The 15,592-nt window shown below is 32.9% G+C and overlaps 1 protein-coding gene across 1 annotated transcript; it reads right to left on the bottom strand.

Annotated features, from left to right (window-relative positions):
* Positions 1-4,402: 4,402 nt before the first annotated feature.
* Positions 4,403-15,181, bottom strand: LOC110667750 (uncharacterized). Its single transcript, XM_021828713.2, has 15 exons — positions 14,892-15,181; positions 14,633-14,760; positions 14,375-14,507; positions 13,070-13,226; positions 12,908-12,986; positions 12,547-12,587; positions 12,291-12,407; positions 12,058-12,138; positions 7,438-7,500; positions 7,314-7,365; positions 6,434-6,508; positions 5,260-5,307; positions 5,051-5,086; positions 4,883-4,957; positions 4,403-4,748 (listed from the first exon to the last, which is right to left on the bottom strand). The coding sequence occupies exons 1-15, from the start codon at positions 15,049-15,051 to the stop codon at positions 4,674-4,676; spliced, it is 1,320 nt and encodes a 439-aa protein (XP_021684405.2). The 5' UTR covers positions 15,052-15,181; the 3' UTR covers positions 4,403-4,673.
* Positions 15,182-15,592: the final 411 nt, after the last annotated feature.

The following is a 15,592-nucleotide window of genomic DNA, read 5'->3' as shown; positions in this document are numbered from 1 at the left end:
CCTTCTCACATCCCCCATCTACTTGAAGGACTGAGCCTAAATATTTAAAGTGATTACTTTGGGACAGTACCACTCCATTCAAACTAACTCCTTCCCTATCACCAGTTTGGCCTTTACTGAACTTGCAATACATGTATTCTGTCTTTGTTCTACTTAACTTAAAACCTTTTGACTCTAAAGTACTTCTCTAAAGCTCTAGCTTTCTATTGACTCCTTCTCGTGTCTCATCTATTAGAACAATATCATCCACAAACAACATGCACCAAGGAATACTCTCTTGTATATATTTCGTCAATTCATCTAAAACTAATGTAAAAAGATAAGGGCTTATGGCTGATCCCTGGTGTAATCTAATTGAGATTGGAAAATCTCTTTTGTCCCCTCTCACTGTGCGCACAATAGTAGTTGCTCCTTCATACATATCTTTCAATACTTGTATGTACTTAATAGATACCCTCTTTTGTTCTAACACATTCCATAAGACATCTCTTAGAATACTATCATAAGCCTTCTCCAAATCAATAAAAACTATGTGTAGATCTTTCTTCATATCTCTATATTTCTCCATCAAGCTTCTAATAAGAAAGATCGCTTCCATAGTTGAACGACCGGGCATGAAACCAAATTTATTGAGAGAGATAGAAGTATCATGACGTAGTCGATGCTCCACAACTCTCTTCCACAACTTCATAGGATGGCTCATGAGTTTAATTCCCCTATAGTTTGAGCAACTCTGTATGTCTCTCTTATTTTTAAAAATAGGTACTAAAATACTCCCCCTCCATTCATCAGGCATTTTCTTTGAGTTTAGAATCTTATTAAATAATTCAGTTAAACATGCTACTCTCATATCTCCCAAACACTTCCACACTTCAATTGGTATTTCATCAGGTCCACAGGCTTTACCCACTTTCATTCTCTTAAGTGCTTCCTTTACTTCTAAAGATCTAATCCTTCTAGTATAATTCACATTCTTTTCTATTGTTCTATAGTCTATATTCACGCCATTACCATTTTGACTATTATTAAAGAGATCATTAAAATAATTTCTCCATCTTTCTTTAATGTTCTCATCTTTCACCAACACTTTTCCTTCTTTATCCTTAATGCACCTAACTTGATTCAGATCTTGACATTTCCTTTCTCTCCTCCTTGCTAATCTATAAATATCTTTCTCCCCTTCTTTAGTTCCAAGTTTCTCATATAACTTTTCAAACGCCCATGCTCTTGCTTGACTAACTGCCTTTTTTGCCTCTTTCTTTGCTATCTTGTACTGTTCATATGCCTCATTATTATCACATTTAGGTAATTTCTTATACCATTCCCTTTTTCTCTTCACTGCTTTTTGTACTTCCTCATTCCACCACCATCTCTCTTTTGAGGGTGGTCCATGTCCTTTAGACTCTCCAAGTACTTTTTTAGCTACTTCTCTAATCTTTGATACTATCTGTATCCACATATCATTGGCCTCCATATCCAACTTCCATACTTCGGACTCGAGAAGCTCATTTTTGACCTTCATTTGCTTTACTCTTTTGAACTCCCATCGCTTTGTTCGAGCAATACTATTTCTTCTGACCTTACTTGAATTGTTCCTAAACTTGACATCCAAGACCACCAACCGATGTTGACTTGTTAAAGTTTCTCCTGGAATGACCTTGCAATCCTTGCATAGAACTCTATTTTTCTTCCTGGTTAAGAGGAAGTCGATTTGGCTTCTGTGTTGCCCACTTTTGAAAGTCATTAAATGTGACTCTCTTTTTATAAAGTAGGTATTTGCTAGTATTAGGTCGTATGCCATAGTAAAATCCAGAATGCTTTTTCCCTCCTCATTTCGACTGCCAAAACCAAAACCTCCATGAACATTCTCATAACTTTGTTTATCACTTCCTACATGTCCATTCAAATCTCCACCAATGAAAACATTCTCTTCATTCGTTATGCTTTGCATTAAATCATCCATATCTTCCCAAAACCTTTGTTTACTCTCACTGTCTAATCCTATTTGTGGGGCATAAGCACTAACTATATTTATTGTTTCTCCTTCTTGTATTAGCTTTACTAGTATAATTCTATCTCCTACTCTTTTCACAGCTATTACTGCGTCTTTCAATGTCCTATCTATGATTATGCCCACTCCGTTCTTGTTTCTCTCCTTTCTGGTAAATCACAGTTTGTACCCTGAATTACCCACTTCCTTACTTTTCTCTCCTACCCATTTGGTCTTCTGAATGCAAGCAATATTCACCATTCTCCTTTCCATGGTATCCACAAGCTCCATTAATTTTCCTGTAAGTGATCCAATATTTCAAGTACCAACCCTGATCCTCCTCCTATCCTGCTTCTTCCTAATTGGTCTCCTTTTATAATATCTTCTAATGTTTTTTATGTCTATCTTGTGTTCTGTTCCACTATCTGTTCTACTATCTGTCCTATAGACTAACTTCTTTACCCACACCCGTCCATGATGTGGGAACCCTTGCTCACTTAACACCACACTAGGGCGCCGATATGGCTCGTCGCTTTCGATGAACGCCCTACACCCTTGCATATTTCTCACTACACCCGGGCTCCGATGTAGCGCGTCGTGAGTAGAGGACGCCCCAACATTTATATCATTTGAATCCATATCATAAGGTGTGACGAAATTTTTACGCTGGTTGTCACCTACCGCAACCCTCCTCCTTTATCCGGGCTTGGGATCGGCTAAGCGCAAGCTACTTAGGCGAAGTTAAAAGAAAACTCACAATGGAAAAAAAAAATGAGGAAGAAAGTTTAGAGAAGGAGATGACTAGGGTTAAACCATTTTTTAACTCTAAGGAAATACAAATTCAAGATATGCATCATCAAGAAATTTTTATGCACACCGAAGAGTTATTTTTATTATTATTTGTTTTGACTTAATTTAGTAGTTGAAAGTATATTACTCATTTGACAGATTGAAGTTTGAGTATCAACTCTTCTAATTTCCCGACTATTTTTTTTTTTTTACAGTTTCAATATATATAATAAATATAACGATTATATAGTTAAAGAGAGATAGATAGATATTAAGTAATAGAAAATGATTACAAAGAGAGAATGGTTACAAAGCCAAAGACAAGATAGAAGAAAGATAACCAAATTGATGTCTCCTTGTGGAGTACAGATAGCCCTAGATTTTAACTACACTTACTCATTTTAATCACCTTGTGGAGACATGGCAGCAATATCATGTTTCCCTTTGTTATATTTCGTCAGCACATACGTTATATATATTTTGTATTTATTTGTTGAAATGATTTTTTCTTTATTTTATTAACTATTATGTTTATATATGTGATTAATTAAAATTTTTTTTATTACATAATAAAATTGAAAAAAAATGAGACTATTATAATTTCTTATATTATGAAATTTACATTTGATTATTAAATTATTAGAATCAAGTTTATCCAATTCAATATTGAAACAAGAAATTAAAATTGATCATGAAGTTTTTGAGTCTAAATTGAATTTCTTTTTTGAAAAAAGAAAAAAAAATGATTATTTATCAAAATCAAATTAATCAAAATCAAACAAAATATTTTTATTAATGGAATATTTTCTTAGAGTTTATTTGAGATTATGGTTTTAATATGCTTTTTGAAAAATTAATATTTTAAATATTGTTAAAAACAATTTAAAGCATTTAAACAGATGATACCAAAGGGTACCCTTTTACTTGTTATGAATTAAAAGAATTACTCTCGATCCAGCCCAACCCATTAACGGTGTTCTTCTTCAACTTGGGCTGCGGCCCATCCACAGTACAAACTACAGAACAGGAAAGTTTCTCCTTCTTGAGGAAAATTTCCTATATATTTGCTGTCTTCAACATTGCTTCTAGCTAGACTTGGTCATAATTATTTAACCAATATATTTTAATAAAATTAATTATTTAATTTTTATATTTTTAAAAATATATTATTTAATTTTTATATTTTACTTTTATTAAATTATTTAGTCAATCCGTTAAATTTTCAATTAGTAATATCAATCAAATTATTATTTAGTCTCTCTATTTTAAAAAAACTAATTATTTAATCTCTATATATTATTAAATCTTTCTATTTAATTAAACTAATTAATTAATCATTATATTATGAAAAACACAATATCTTAAAATATATCCTTAGATAAAAAAGAAAATTTTGGTATATGAAAATTAAATTTAAACTTTAACATTTTTTTTAAAATTATTTAAATATTTTAATTCAATTATTTAAATATCTTTTTTTTTGTTTTACTTATTGGAAAACAATTTTTCTTAATTATTTAAAAATTTAAAAGAATTGATTAACTTTTTATGCAGTATGCTTGTATCATTTTTTAATCAATAGATAAAAAATAAAAAATAAAGAGAGAAAGAGAGTGACAAGGGTTATAGGAGCAAGGGAGAAAAATCCGTTTCTCTGAGTCTAGAACTTGTTACAAAATGTTACAATTTACAACAGTAAGAAGAATGGGTTATGCCAACTTCCAGGTAATATACAACAGTTACTATGCTTCTGTTCAACCATCTGTGCCAAAACAAGAACAAGTCTCTCTAACCAGATGCAATTTGAAAAAAAAAAATGATAAAGAGTACAAATGAATTTGATTGAAATCGCTAAAGCATCATTTGACAGGATGCTAAGCCATTAAGGATCCTCTCATCCTTCCACTTCATTTGTAGATTGCACTGGTTCCACGACTGGAGGTATACAGTCCACCTTGTAGCGGATGACCTAGTGAAACGAATCGATGTTAGAAATATGTTAAACATCAAGCGGTTGGTCAAACATCAATTACAGCAACTCCCTACTAGCCATGACAAACTGTCCTAAATGAATTCTCCTAAAAGTTCAATATGTCTTCCTACCTTTTTGAAAAAAGCTGAATATGAATTATCCCAGATCAGTTTGTAGTTTCCAGCGATGCAAGTGCAAAAGTTACCCTGCAAAGAATATTAGGGCCATTGATGAGGATTGAAAGCATTCTATCGTATTCTGAGGCATGGTAAAACAAAAACTCCACAGCAGGAACTCACTTGGTCAGATTCATATCGGCGGTAAGGTAATATCAGCTGAACAATACAAGAAAAAAACATATAAATTAATGAAAGACTAGAAAACGAAAACAAGATCTGGGAAACCAGGAAACTTCTCAATCTTTTGCAGCATAAAAAATGAAAGTTTCGCGCAATTGAAAATCAACTTAGAACACTAGATATAGTATATGCTTTCAAGTTTAACTTACAGTCTTTTGCCCACGAGGATCCACATGTTCCACACTAAATCCAATATCCTGACAAGTAATGATGGTAAGACTAATGAGATGAAGACCAGAGAGTGATAAAAAGCAATGCATCATTTGCATCATTATGAAGCAATAAGGAAATCACCATAGGATCCAGGCTCCACTTTCACTGAACCTTTTGACCCTTGTGAATAACTATCCAGTCCCCATTGGTTTCTTGATTTTATTTTACTTAATTTTAAGGAAGAAGAATTCAAGGCAATGGCAGTTCACACTGAAAACACCTCTTTTAACATAAATAAAGAAATGAAGGCAATGGAGGGAACAGTAAAAAAAATGAATGCTTCATCTTTTCTATTGTGCAAGAGAAAAATAGAATCAAAACACCCATTAGTGATGCCAGAAAACAACCACAATGCTTGTAGAATTATCACCAAAACGAGATGAATCTAACAAGGTGACTGCTTTGTTATTCTAATACATCCTACAACAAACAACAGAAAATAGAATTTCTGGTATTAGAGTAGTTGCTTTCTCAATGCCAAGGGCAAATTTATCTTACAAAGTTTCAATGAACAGTTGACACCATTTCCCCTTCAATCACACGACTGTACTAACCAAACAAGCAAGGCAAAACAAGAATAAGCCGTATTTAGTCAATCTGCAATCTGATTGAGGCTGTAGTTAGTCAATGGGCAATCTGCTTTTGTAGTAGATCCCGTGTTCACTGATATTTCCAATGACATTTAATTTTTTTTCAAAATTAGAAAAAATTAGCTTGTTCAAACTATAAATGACGACTATAAAGGGATAACACAATCTCTGAAGCATGAGTTTTGTTCATGAAACCCTCAGAAGTTTTCATGAATATTAAGTGAAATCATTAGATCTCATGGCACCATAAAAAAAAATAATAAAAAAAAAAGGGTCAAAGTACAATTAAAAAATACAGAAAATAAATTTCTAGAAATCATTCCCAAAAGATGGCCGGGAAAAGATTTTTTTTTTTTAAAAAAAAAAAACCTATAAGTCTGGCCTAAAAGACAACCCCCAACCCCAAACCCACCCACCCAAGAAAAAAAGGTTCGAGAGGCAGCTAAAGATGGTTCAGGATCAATAGAAACATGATTAGAATTCAAGAACAATGCTTCAGATAATAGTTTGAGAATCATACCACGTTCATCTTGCCTTGCATCAAAGAGAAATCCCAAGCAATGTATGAGTTTATTGAGTCCACTAACAATGAAACCTATAAAGGAAATCCAATTAATAATGTCAAATATTTAAGAACATGTATAAAACTTCCAAACACTGGAATATCATTAACAGCTACAGAAATCAAATTTCAAAAATGGGAAAAAATTGTTCCGAAAATTTAAACTACAATATATTTAAACGTATAACTGGACTAATTCCAGTCTAACCCGATAGAATATTATAGAAATTTGAATCTTCCCACAGAAGTCTCTTATATATTCATGCTTGGACTCTATCAGGAATGAAGTGTAGCAGGTAAATTTGAAAATCTATAGTGCCATAACCAAATATGAGATTTCTAAATGTTAATTGAACTAAAGCTATTGTTCTGAAGAATCCGAGGCATTTGGTTGTATTAACTGTTTGGCAATTAAGGTTAAAAGAAAAAGTATCATCATTTGAAACCAAACCAGTTGAACTGTGGCAAGTAGTTCATCAAGCAATTTATTATACATTGTTTTCCTCTCCATTATTTACAGAATTGCTAATCTGTAAGCTGTTGGATTCCCACATTCTATGCAACTAGTGTTACAAAAATACAATTATGGGATACCTAGCAGATTATTTACAAGGTCAATTCCATGCTTTCACTATTGTGTTACACTTGGAAAATATTGTGAACAACCAGTAAATGTGCTGTGTAACAGCTTCATGTTCATTTTGGATGTGTGTGAAAATATATCATTTCTATCAAGAAGCACTTTCTCATGAACACGTGTTTAACAAGTGAAGAAATCTAGCAAATGCAACTAGTGGAATGAAAATATAAATATCTTCAAATAAACTTCCAAACAAACCTCATGGGTTTTCCCAGCTGGAACAATTATCTCTTTGAATTCATCATTCGTCCTGTAGAGAACGAAATAAAAAATTAAAACAAAAACACAGCTACTGATTTACAACAAACTTCTGAAAACTTACCTTGCATCTAGTGTACCAGCAACTTCTGCTGAAATAAAGAAAGGAGAATTTGCAAATACCTCACTGACAAAAAAACACACAAGTCATTAGACATGGACGATATTTCTCCTTGAACTGCAGACATTATAAAATAAAGGCAGATTCATACGCTACATAGCAGCAGAAAAGGCAGATTCGTACGCTACATAGCAGCAGAACCATATAGTAAATTTCAATACAATAATGCTTTTTAATTTACTCCAAATGATCACTTATTTTATGTAGCCCATGTCAGTGAACTATCTTCATAAAATTATTAACTAATGCTTTTCTTAGGTTGTGTGAAGTTCACATTTGATCTCAAACCAGGCTAAGTTTGATTGTTTTGTTTTAAAATGTCTCAAATCTAGAATTTTGAAGGATTGTTAATGCAGAATAGGAAGCTTAGATTTTTATTTAGGAATTTTAATTATTATAGAATTAGGAAATTTAAAGAGTTTTTATTGTTTAGGAATTTTATTATTATTAGGTCTATTATATTCTAATTTATTTTATTTCGTATTCCTAATTAGAGTTGAATTAGGATTTTTATTCCTAATTTGATTAGGGTTGTAAGCTCTAAAAATAGAGCTAATTTTCTATTATTCAGTAACTTTGGATTATGATTATTATTGAGATTAAATTAAATTTTTGAGAATTAGTTCTCTTTTTCAAGGATTGATCCTTATTTTATTCTTTGTTCTTAGCTGTTCTACATTAATTTTGGTATAAGAGTCTAAATTCAATCCAAATTTCCATAGTTTCAGCAAACTTTCAAAAACCTTTCAACTTGTGTTCTAACCTCTTTCAAAATTTCCTTCGTTTTCCTTGTCAAAATTTTCATTCAGCCTTCAAAACATATACTGCTTAATTTACTGTTCATTAAAAAAAATAAATAAATAAGCCAGAAACAGATTTTCCAGCCATCTAACTCCCAAGCCCTTCTCCGACTACCGATCTACCTATCCTTGTTGCCGAAAGTACTGTCCGCCGCCCCTAGCGCCAAGTCCTTTTAGGTTGGGTCAGATCCAACTCTTGAACCACCACAGCTTGAAATAGATCTCATGCAGCTTACTCTGAGTAGTGTTGCACTAGATTCCATTCTCTGTTGCTCTCCTTTGCCTCTTACATCACTCTCCAACAGCAGTTGTGCCACAACTAAAGGGAGAAGTTGGAATTTTCTTGGATGAGGTATGCATGTTTAATTTGAATACCATGTGTTGGACCGATAATGAAAAACTACATAATTAAATTACTGATTCTAAGGTACAATCAGATGAATTATGGGATACAATTCAAAGAATACAAGCCGAAATCGATAACTATTATGAACAACTTGATGAAATGTCTTATTTGATAGATTTACATGATGGTTCTAATTATACTCCTTACAGTTTATTTAATGAGTATCAAGATATACAATTAATCTTACAAAATAGGGAGAGAGCACTTGAAGAATGTAAGATTGAGTATCATGGTCAACAGAATCATCAACAAGTTAAGGATAAAGAAGTTGAACATTTTGAAGCATGGAAAGAAGCACAATTGTTTCAATTGAGAGAACAGTTAGATATAGGGGTGGGTTTTTTTTTTTTTTAAAAAAAAATGAAACGAACCGATTAATTCGGTTCGGTTTTAAATTTAATCGGTTCGGTTTATAATTTTGATAATTTCGGATTAATTCGGTTCGTTTTTTTTTTTTTTTTTTTTTTTTTTTTTTTTTTTTTTTTTTTTTCGTTCGTTTCGTTCGGTTCGGAACCGAACCGACCGTTTGCACACCCCTAGTTAGACACAATAAAAAGTATTGAAAATATAAAGGTAAAAAGTCTTGAAAAAGCAAGGCAACAACAAGAAGAACAACAAGAGAAGCTTGAATTGGAAAAGCAACTTGAGATTGAAGATGAAATTGAAAAGGAACAACTTGAAGAATCTAAAATTAAAGAATCTGAAGATTTCAGTATTGAACATACACCTATTGAAGAGCCTGTTCCAGAGCAAGAAACTGATGAGGCTATTCAAGCCATGGAAACTTTAATGGAGATTGAAGAAAATCAAGTTATTACTAATGATTTAAAGAGCCTTTCAACTGTTAATAAACTTGGTTTTATTTGTCCAAATCCTTTTAGAGATACAAAGGAAAGCATGAAGTGCTTGATTTCAAGTTTGTTGCTACCATACAAGAATGAAGAGTTGATTGTTCTCCTAATACAGATTCTGATTCTCTCGCACTTCAAGACTCGAGGTCAAGTTTTTTCCAACAAAGGGAGAATAATACAGAATAGGAAGTTTAGAATTTTATTTAGGAATTTTAATTATTATAGAATTAAGAAATTTAAAGAATTTTTATTGTTTAGGAATTTTATTATTATTAGGTCTATTATTTCCTAATTTATCTTATTTAGTATTTCTAATTAGAGTTGAATTAGGATTTCTATTCCTAATTGGATTAGGGTTATAAACTCTATAAATAGAACTAATTTTCTATTATTCAGTAGTTTTGGATTACGATTATTATTAAGCTTAAATAAAATTATTGAGAATTAGTTCTCTTTTTCAAGGATTGGTCTTTGTTTTGTTCTATGTTCTTAGCTGTTCTACATCAATTGTTCTATTCATTTCTTTGAGTACAAACTCCTTTTTTTTTTTTTTCAAAAAAATAGAGGCAGATTCTCTTCTAGAGTGCAAAATTATAAGACAAGGAAAAGCAGAATCTCTATACCTCCCCATATTATACTCTAATTTCTAAGACCTTTGATGATAGATATTGCTCATTTCTATTTGACTATGAAGGCATGCATACCAGTGCAAGTATTTTCTTTCTCTTGGTCTCTGTTCTCTTCTACTTCATACACTATCATCTTAGCTTCTTCAACCAACTGAACAATGATTTAGCCTCAAACAAACAGAATCAGTTATACTGATCCTTTTCTCTCCCTTTTATTCTGTTTAGGCTAAATTTCCCTAGGGTTGCTAAGATATTAAAACACTCTTCACAGCTTCAAACCAAATCACTTTGGCTCCACTCATCTCTCTTTCTCTTTCATATTCTACACTCCTACAACTTGAAAGACTCAACTTTCCACATCAATGAACCCTTTGACTATACCGAATATTTGTCAAACCTTTTTAAATGACCTAACCGAACTTATCATCAGTGTGTGCCACTTTCAACTTTTGCAATTGCATTAATGTATGCCATTTTTAGTCTACCCCCTCGATTCTTTTTTTTTTTTTTAATAATTTAATCTATCAACTCTATTACACAATGCTTTCACTCCGTCTCCCAAGTTGTTCACTTTCAACCTGCTACACTGCATTCATAAGTTTCTATTAAATGCAACCAAACCAACTTAAACCATCCTGCTTCAACTTAATTTCCATGGAAGAAAACTTTGACTTCTTATGCACTCGCTTCTTATTCAATCTTGACTCATATTTCTACACATACTTATTAACATTCCCAAATCCATCACATTCATTTTACAGACATGCCACATTACTGTTGCCTAGTGTTTCTTATCGTAAATCATACCGACCTAATCACAGTTTTAAAGAATAAAACCCTGTAGCCTAACAGGAACATCACAATCACATGGCATTCCATAAGCTCACTTCCATGCTTTGTTTCCGTTGGGCATATCCTTCTAATTTCTGTCTTCCCATGAACCCAAAAACTGAAAATAATCACACTGAATCACACCTATATTTGTCCAATGAATCTAGGACCTCCTTTGACCCTACTGTTTTTAAATTAGCAAGGGATATATTCAGTTTTTGTTCTGTATCCTTAGCTCAGGTTTCCTCAACTCTGATTTCACTTATCAGAATTATGTTATCAACAACTACGGTCTACCATTGCCTTGCCTTTGTTCAAATCTTGCAACTTCCTTAGTTTATTTTCAAATCAAATAAATCCTTAGTTTGTCATTTCATCTGTAAGGACCTGTCCTCGTGAACTAATTTGTTCCTCCATCAAGCAGCAATCCAACTCTAAATACGGCTCACATCAGCCAGGAAGCCTCTAAATTCCCTTTTTCTTGCTTTATTCATCCATAAATCAAGCCCCGATAGTAACCACCCAAAACCTTATCTCCCAAGCCCTTTTCACCATCAATTAATCCACCAAAACATATCCTCCATCCAATGATTAACTCCTGTTCCTGAAAACCGGTGACCTATATATTGACTTTCTGCCACAAATATGGCCCTAAAAAATAAAACTTAGTTTCGTCCACAAATCATAAGCATCTTTAGCATTTTTCAATAGCCCTAAATTTCCAATTTTACAAAGACCCACCCTGCCATAAAACAGATGTAGATTAGTCCAAGCATGTTCTGTTACTTTTTCCTTTCTCATTGGATCCAAAGAAAGAAAAACAAAGTCCTTTATGGAAGGGAGCATGCTTGGGAAAAAACAGATAGATATTGATGTTTAGCCAAGACTGTCCTCAGAAGACATCCTTCAATGGGTTCGCAAATTTATCAACAGAACATAATCACAGTTGTATATACCAAAAAACAACAATTTATAAATAGAAGCACCATCAATATTGAAAAGAAACAAATTACAGAAACCATAAATGCTGGAAGCAGAAGCAATACCTGATGAAGTTTATAAATCTTTCAAACTCATGGGTGTAGACATCAACAGCTTGTTTCAAGATAGCAACTTGATGCCCGTTTCTGCTCAATTAAATATAGTACGTGCCAAGGCAGAAAAGCAACCAAAGGAAGGTCACAACATTAGGGAAATGAGATGATAAAAAGTAGTTTTTTATTACAGAAAATTCATACATTCAGAATGTAAACTCAACAAAGAATGGTAGATATCTCACAATTTACTAGCCTCAAACCTCCCCCATGATAGTGTAACGAAAAGTCGAATAGAAAGAACCAGTGATGTAAGGCTGTATAAAGATGGTCCATAACGCTGTCTTTGCTCTTCCATAGGCCTATAAATAGAAGATTTAAGCTATTTAATATTATTGATTGGAGAACTACTACATGATCATTCCTAACTTCACATTTATGCCTAACCATGATTAAGTATTATTTTGAAATCAAAGAGTCCTGAAAACATGAAGGGCATACCCATCATCATCATTTATTGTCCGAATAAAATCTAGTAAAACCTGCACCAGAGGGGGGGATATACAAGGAGATCAGTTCTATGAAGATAGTGAAGCTTAATTATGTACATTTTTCTGAAGGCCAAATAGATATTTTAAATGCATATCAATTTTTTAGATTTATCGTTTAGGCAGACTAGAATACTGTCAATCTTCAGCTTCAGAAATGAAAGACTATAATAATAATTTCATCACCAAAAAATGCACAAATATACATAAATAACATGCATGCATAAAAAAAGGAGTGAGGAAATAAGTACACATCAATTCTGGTCCAGTCCACCCAAAGAAAAATTTGGGAAGGGTAAGAGAGAAAACCATACCTGTGGAACTCCTACCAAGTACTTTACAAGAGTTTTGTATACACCTGTTGCAGAACCAAGCTGTGCTAACTGTCTCCTCCTGAGAGGATAATCACAAGCACATATTATCAGATCACCATAGTCCATACCACAACTGCCACAATGAAAAACAAGGTGCCTCACCTATCCATTTGTTGTTTCCATAACAAAGCATAGCGATCACGTATGCTTCCACCAGAATTAACCAAATCATCAACCTCTGCTTGCTTATTCTTTTCTGAACGCTCCCTTTGTTGTCTGATAAGTGTTCCCCGAAAATCTTGAGGCATGTAGGTCATAACTGAAACCATGTTCACAAATAGCTTAATAAACTGAAAATACACAACCCCAGTAGTAGGCTAGCAGCCTGCACAATTAATCTTTGTAGGCAAAGCTGAAGAATCAACATGCTATAAAGAGAAGCACATCTGATCAGTGTGCTATGCCTATCACTAATTCAATACAAATTAGTAAAAAGTCAGAATCTTCATCAACAATCTACTTGAGAGAAAACATGCATGAAGATCCAAGAAGAGTAAGACCCAGTTGCTAATAAACGCCAAGTAACCCTAAAAGATTTAGGACCCGAATTATGAATCTTTGCATATAGCTCTTGAGTATTAACAAAAAAAAACAGTTACCACTTACTACCTGTACGTGCCCAAGTATGATGTGATGGTGCTTATGGTCAACCAGTAAAAAACCCCAACAATTTAAACAAAAAATATTCTCATGCTACTTAGAAGTTATTGGTACATACATGCACTTCAAGGCCAATGCATCCAGTTGTGACCTCTAACTCTACGTATGGAGGTCTTTCAGTATCTTCTTTAACCAATCATTTAATGACTTCATTTCTTGCTGACCAATCACATAAACACATCAAAGATTAAACAAGAAACTTCTTTAAAGCCCCAGTTTCATGTACAATTATCCTTTCCATCATTCTTCCCCTAGCCTTCGCTAAATCACAAGTATCTTTTATCTGCCAATCCACAATTCGTCAATAATTTCACCCTAACACTTCCAATATCAACAAGGATGCCCTTGGGTCCTAGGCCAATTTGACAATTTCTTTTTCCCCCATATTTCCACGAGGCATGAGGTATGCTAACTGAATGAAATATATACTGCCAACCACACACCAACAAGTTAAAAAAGAAAAAAAAAAAAGAAAAGAAAATACATAAAATCACAGTACTAAAAAGCACGATCACTACTCACTATTATATGAAATGAAGCAAGAGTATGGTCGTGTTGCACACGAGACATCGCATGCATGACATTGTAAAAGAAGAAAATGTACTAAGGAGTATGAAACCCTCATAGAATTCATAACTATGAGAACCCAATAAGATTTGCAAGAAACTCAAAAGAATCAAGAACAATCAACAAACATAGACAACCAGATGTCTGTTCAATTCAGATTGATACAAGTAAAGGGCCCACCTGTATTAAACACACGTTCAGAATTTTTGACTTGGAAAGACTCCAGTGTCTTAAAAGTCTTGTGAAACTTGTCTCTCATGTTGCTAAAATCAGTAGCAAGTTCACTATCTTCAGGTGTGGATGGCTGTCGAAGCTGCCATTACAAAACAAATGCAAGTACCCAAATGCTTATTTACGCTTAAAGATTCATACAGTGGAGTAAACTGAATGCTTCGATTGAAAATAAATAAATTAATAAACAAAAAGTGGAAGCCTTACTGCCGATGGCCAGCGGGAATGATCAAGCAAAAACAGAATTTCTTCCATATGCTCTCGATTCTTCCACATATTCTCGTCAATTTTATGAACAGGCTGACGGTCCGCTTCTTCCACTAATAGCCTTTCGCCTGGCATCACAATTGAAGCAGTCATTGGCAAGAGAAGAAAAGGAAAAAGAAAAACATAAGGAGAAAGAAAAGAAAACGAGAAAGAAAAAGAAAACACATAAGGAGAAAATGCAGACAAAAAGAGAAAGAACCTTGTGAGGAAGGAAAGTCTTTGAGCAAATCAGAGGCCAAGGAGCGAATCTCAGAGGAAAGACGAGAAACGTCACCGGAGAGAGGCGCAAAAGGGTATTTGTCGTAAAAAGAAGCGAGGAATTGCCTGGTTATGGGAACCAGACCCTCGGTGGATGCCATTTTCAGGTCCCTCTGGTCTTGAATCGACGATTACTCCTCCGATCAAATATCAAATTAACCAATGCCCGCGACGTAGAGGAGATGTATTCGAAATCCTATGAGATCAAATTAAATTGTTAGTCCCAGCCAACACCTCAATATTCATAAATAAATTAAATAATTTTTATTTATTTAATTATTAATAAAATATTAGTCTAAAAAAATTGTCAAGAAAGTAAAATATAAACTTATTGATTTAAAATGTGAAAAGAAATTTTATAAAAAAATGTGAAAAAGAAACTAAAATATTTTATATAAAATTTAAATTGAAATATAACTATAATATTTAATGAATTAAATTTCATTAATAAACATTAAATAAAATTTATTCTAATTAAAAAAATAAATATGTACATTCTAAATTTTTAATTTTGAGTAATTATGGCTCAATGGCTTTAATTTATACATTGCTAAGAAAAAAAATAATTTTTTTATTTAAAAAAACTAATTTTTTGAAGATGTGGAATTTATGTGCAAATTTAGTAATTTGATATAAATTCTT

Source organism: Hevea brasiliensis, chromosome 5 (assembly GCF_030052815.1).
Source record: "Hevea brasiliensis isolate MT/VB/25A 57/8 chromosome 5, ASM3005281v1, whole genome shotgun sequence".
NCBI classification, from domain to species: Eukaryota; Viridiplantae; Streptophyta; class Magnoliopsida; order Malpighiales; family Euphorbiaceae; genus Hevea; species Hevea brasiliensis.
This window is presented reverse-complemented; position numbering and strand designations above follow the sequence as displayed.

Coding starts and splice junctions, on each gene's coding strand:
- LOC110667750 (XM_021828713.2), bottom strand. CDS start 15,051: ATGGCATCCACCGAGGGTCTGGTTCCCATAACCAGGCAATTCCTCGCT. Junction 14,508..14,632: donor ATTCCCGCTGGCCATCGGCA/GTAAGGCTTCCA, acceptor TTGTAATGGCAG/CTTCGACAGCCATCCACACC. Junction 7,366..7,437: donor GCTGGTACACTAGATGCAAG/GTAAGTTTTCAG, acceptor CGTTCTCTACAG/GACGAATGATGAATTCAAAG.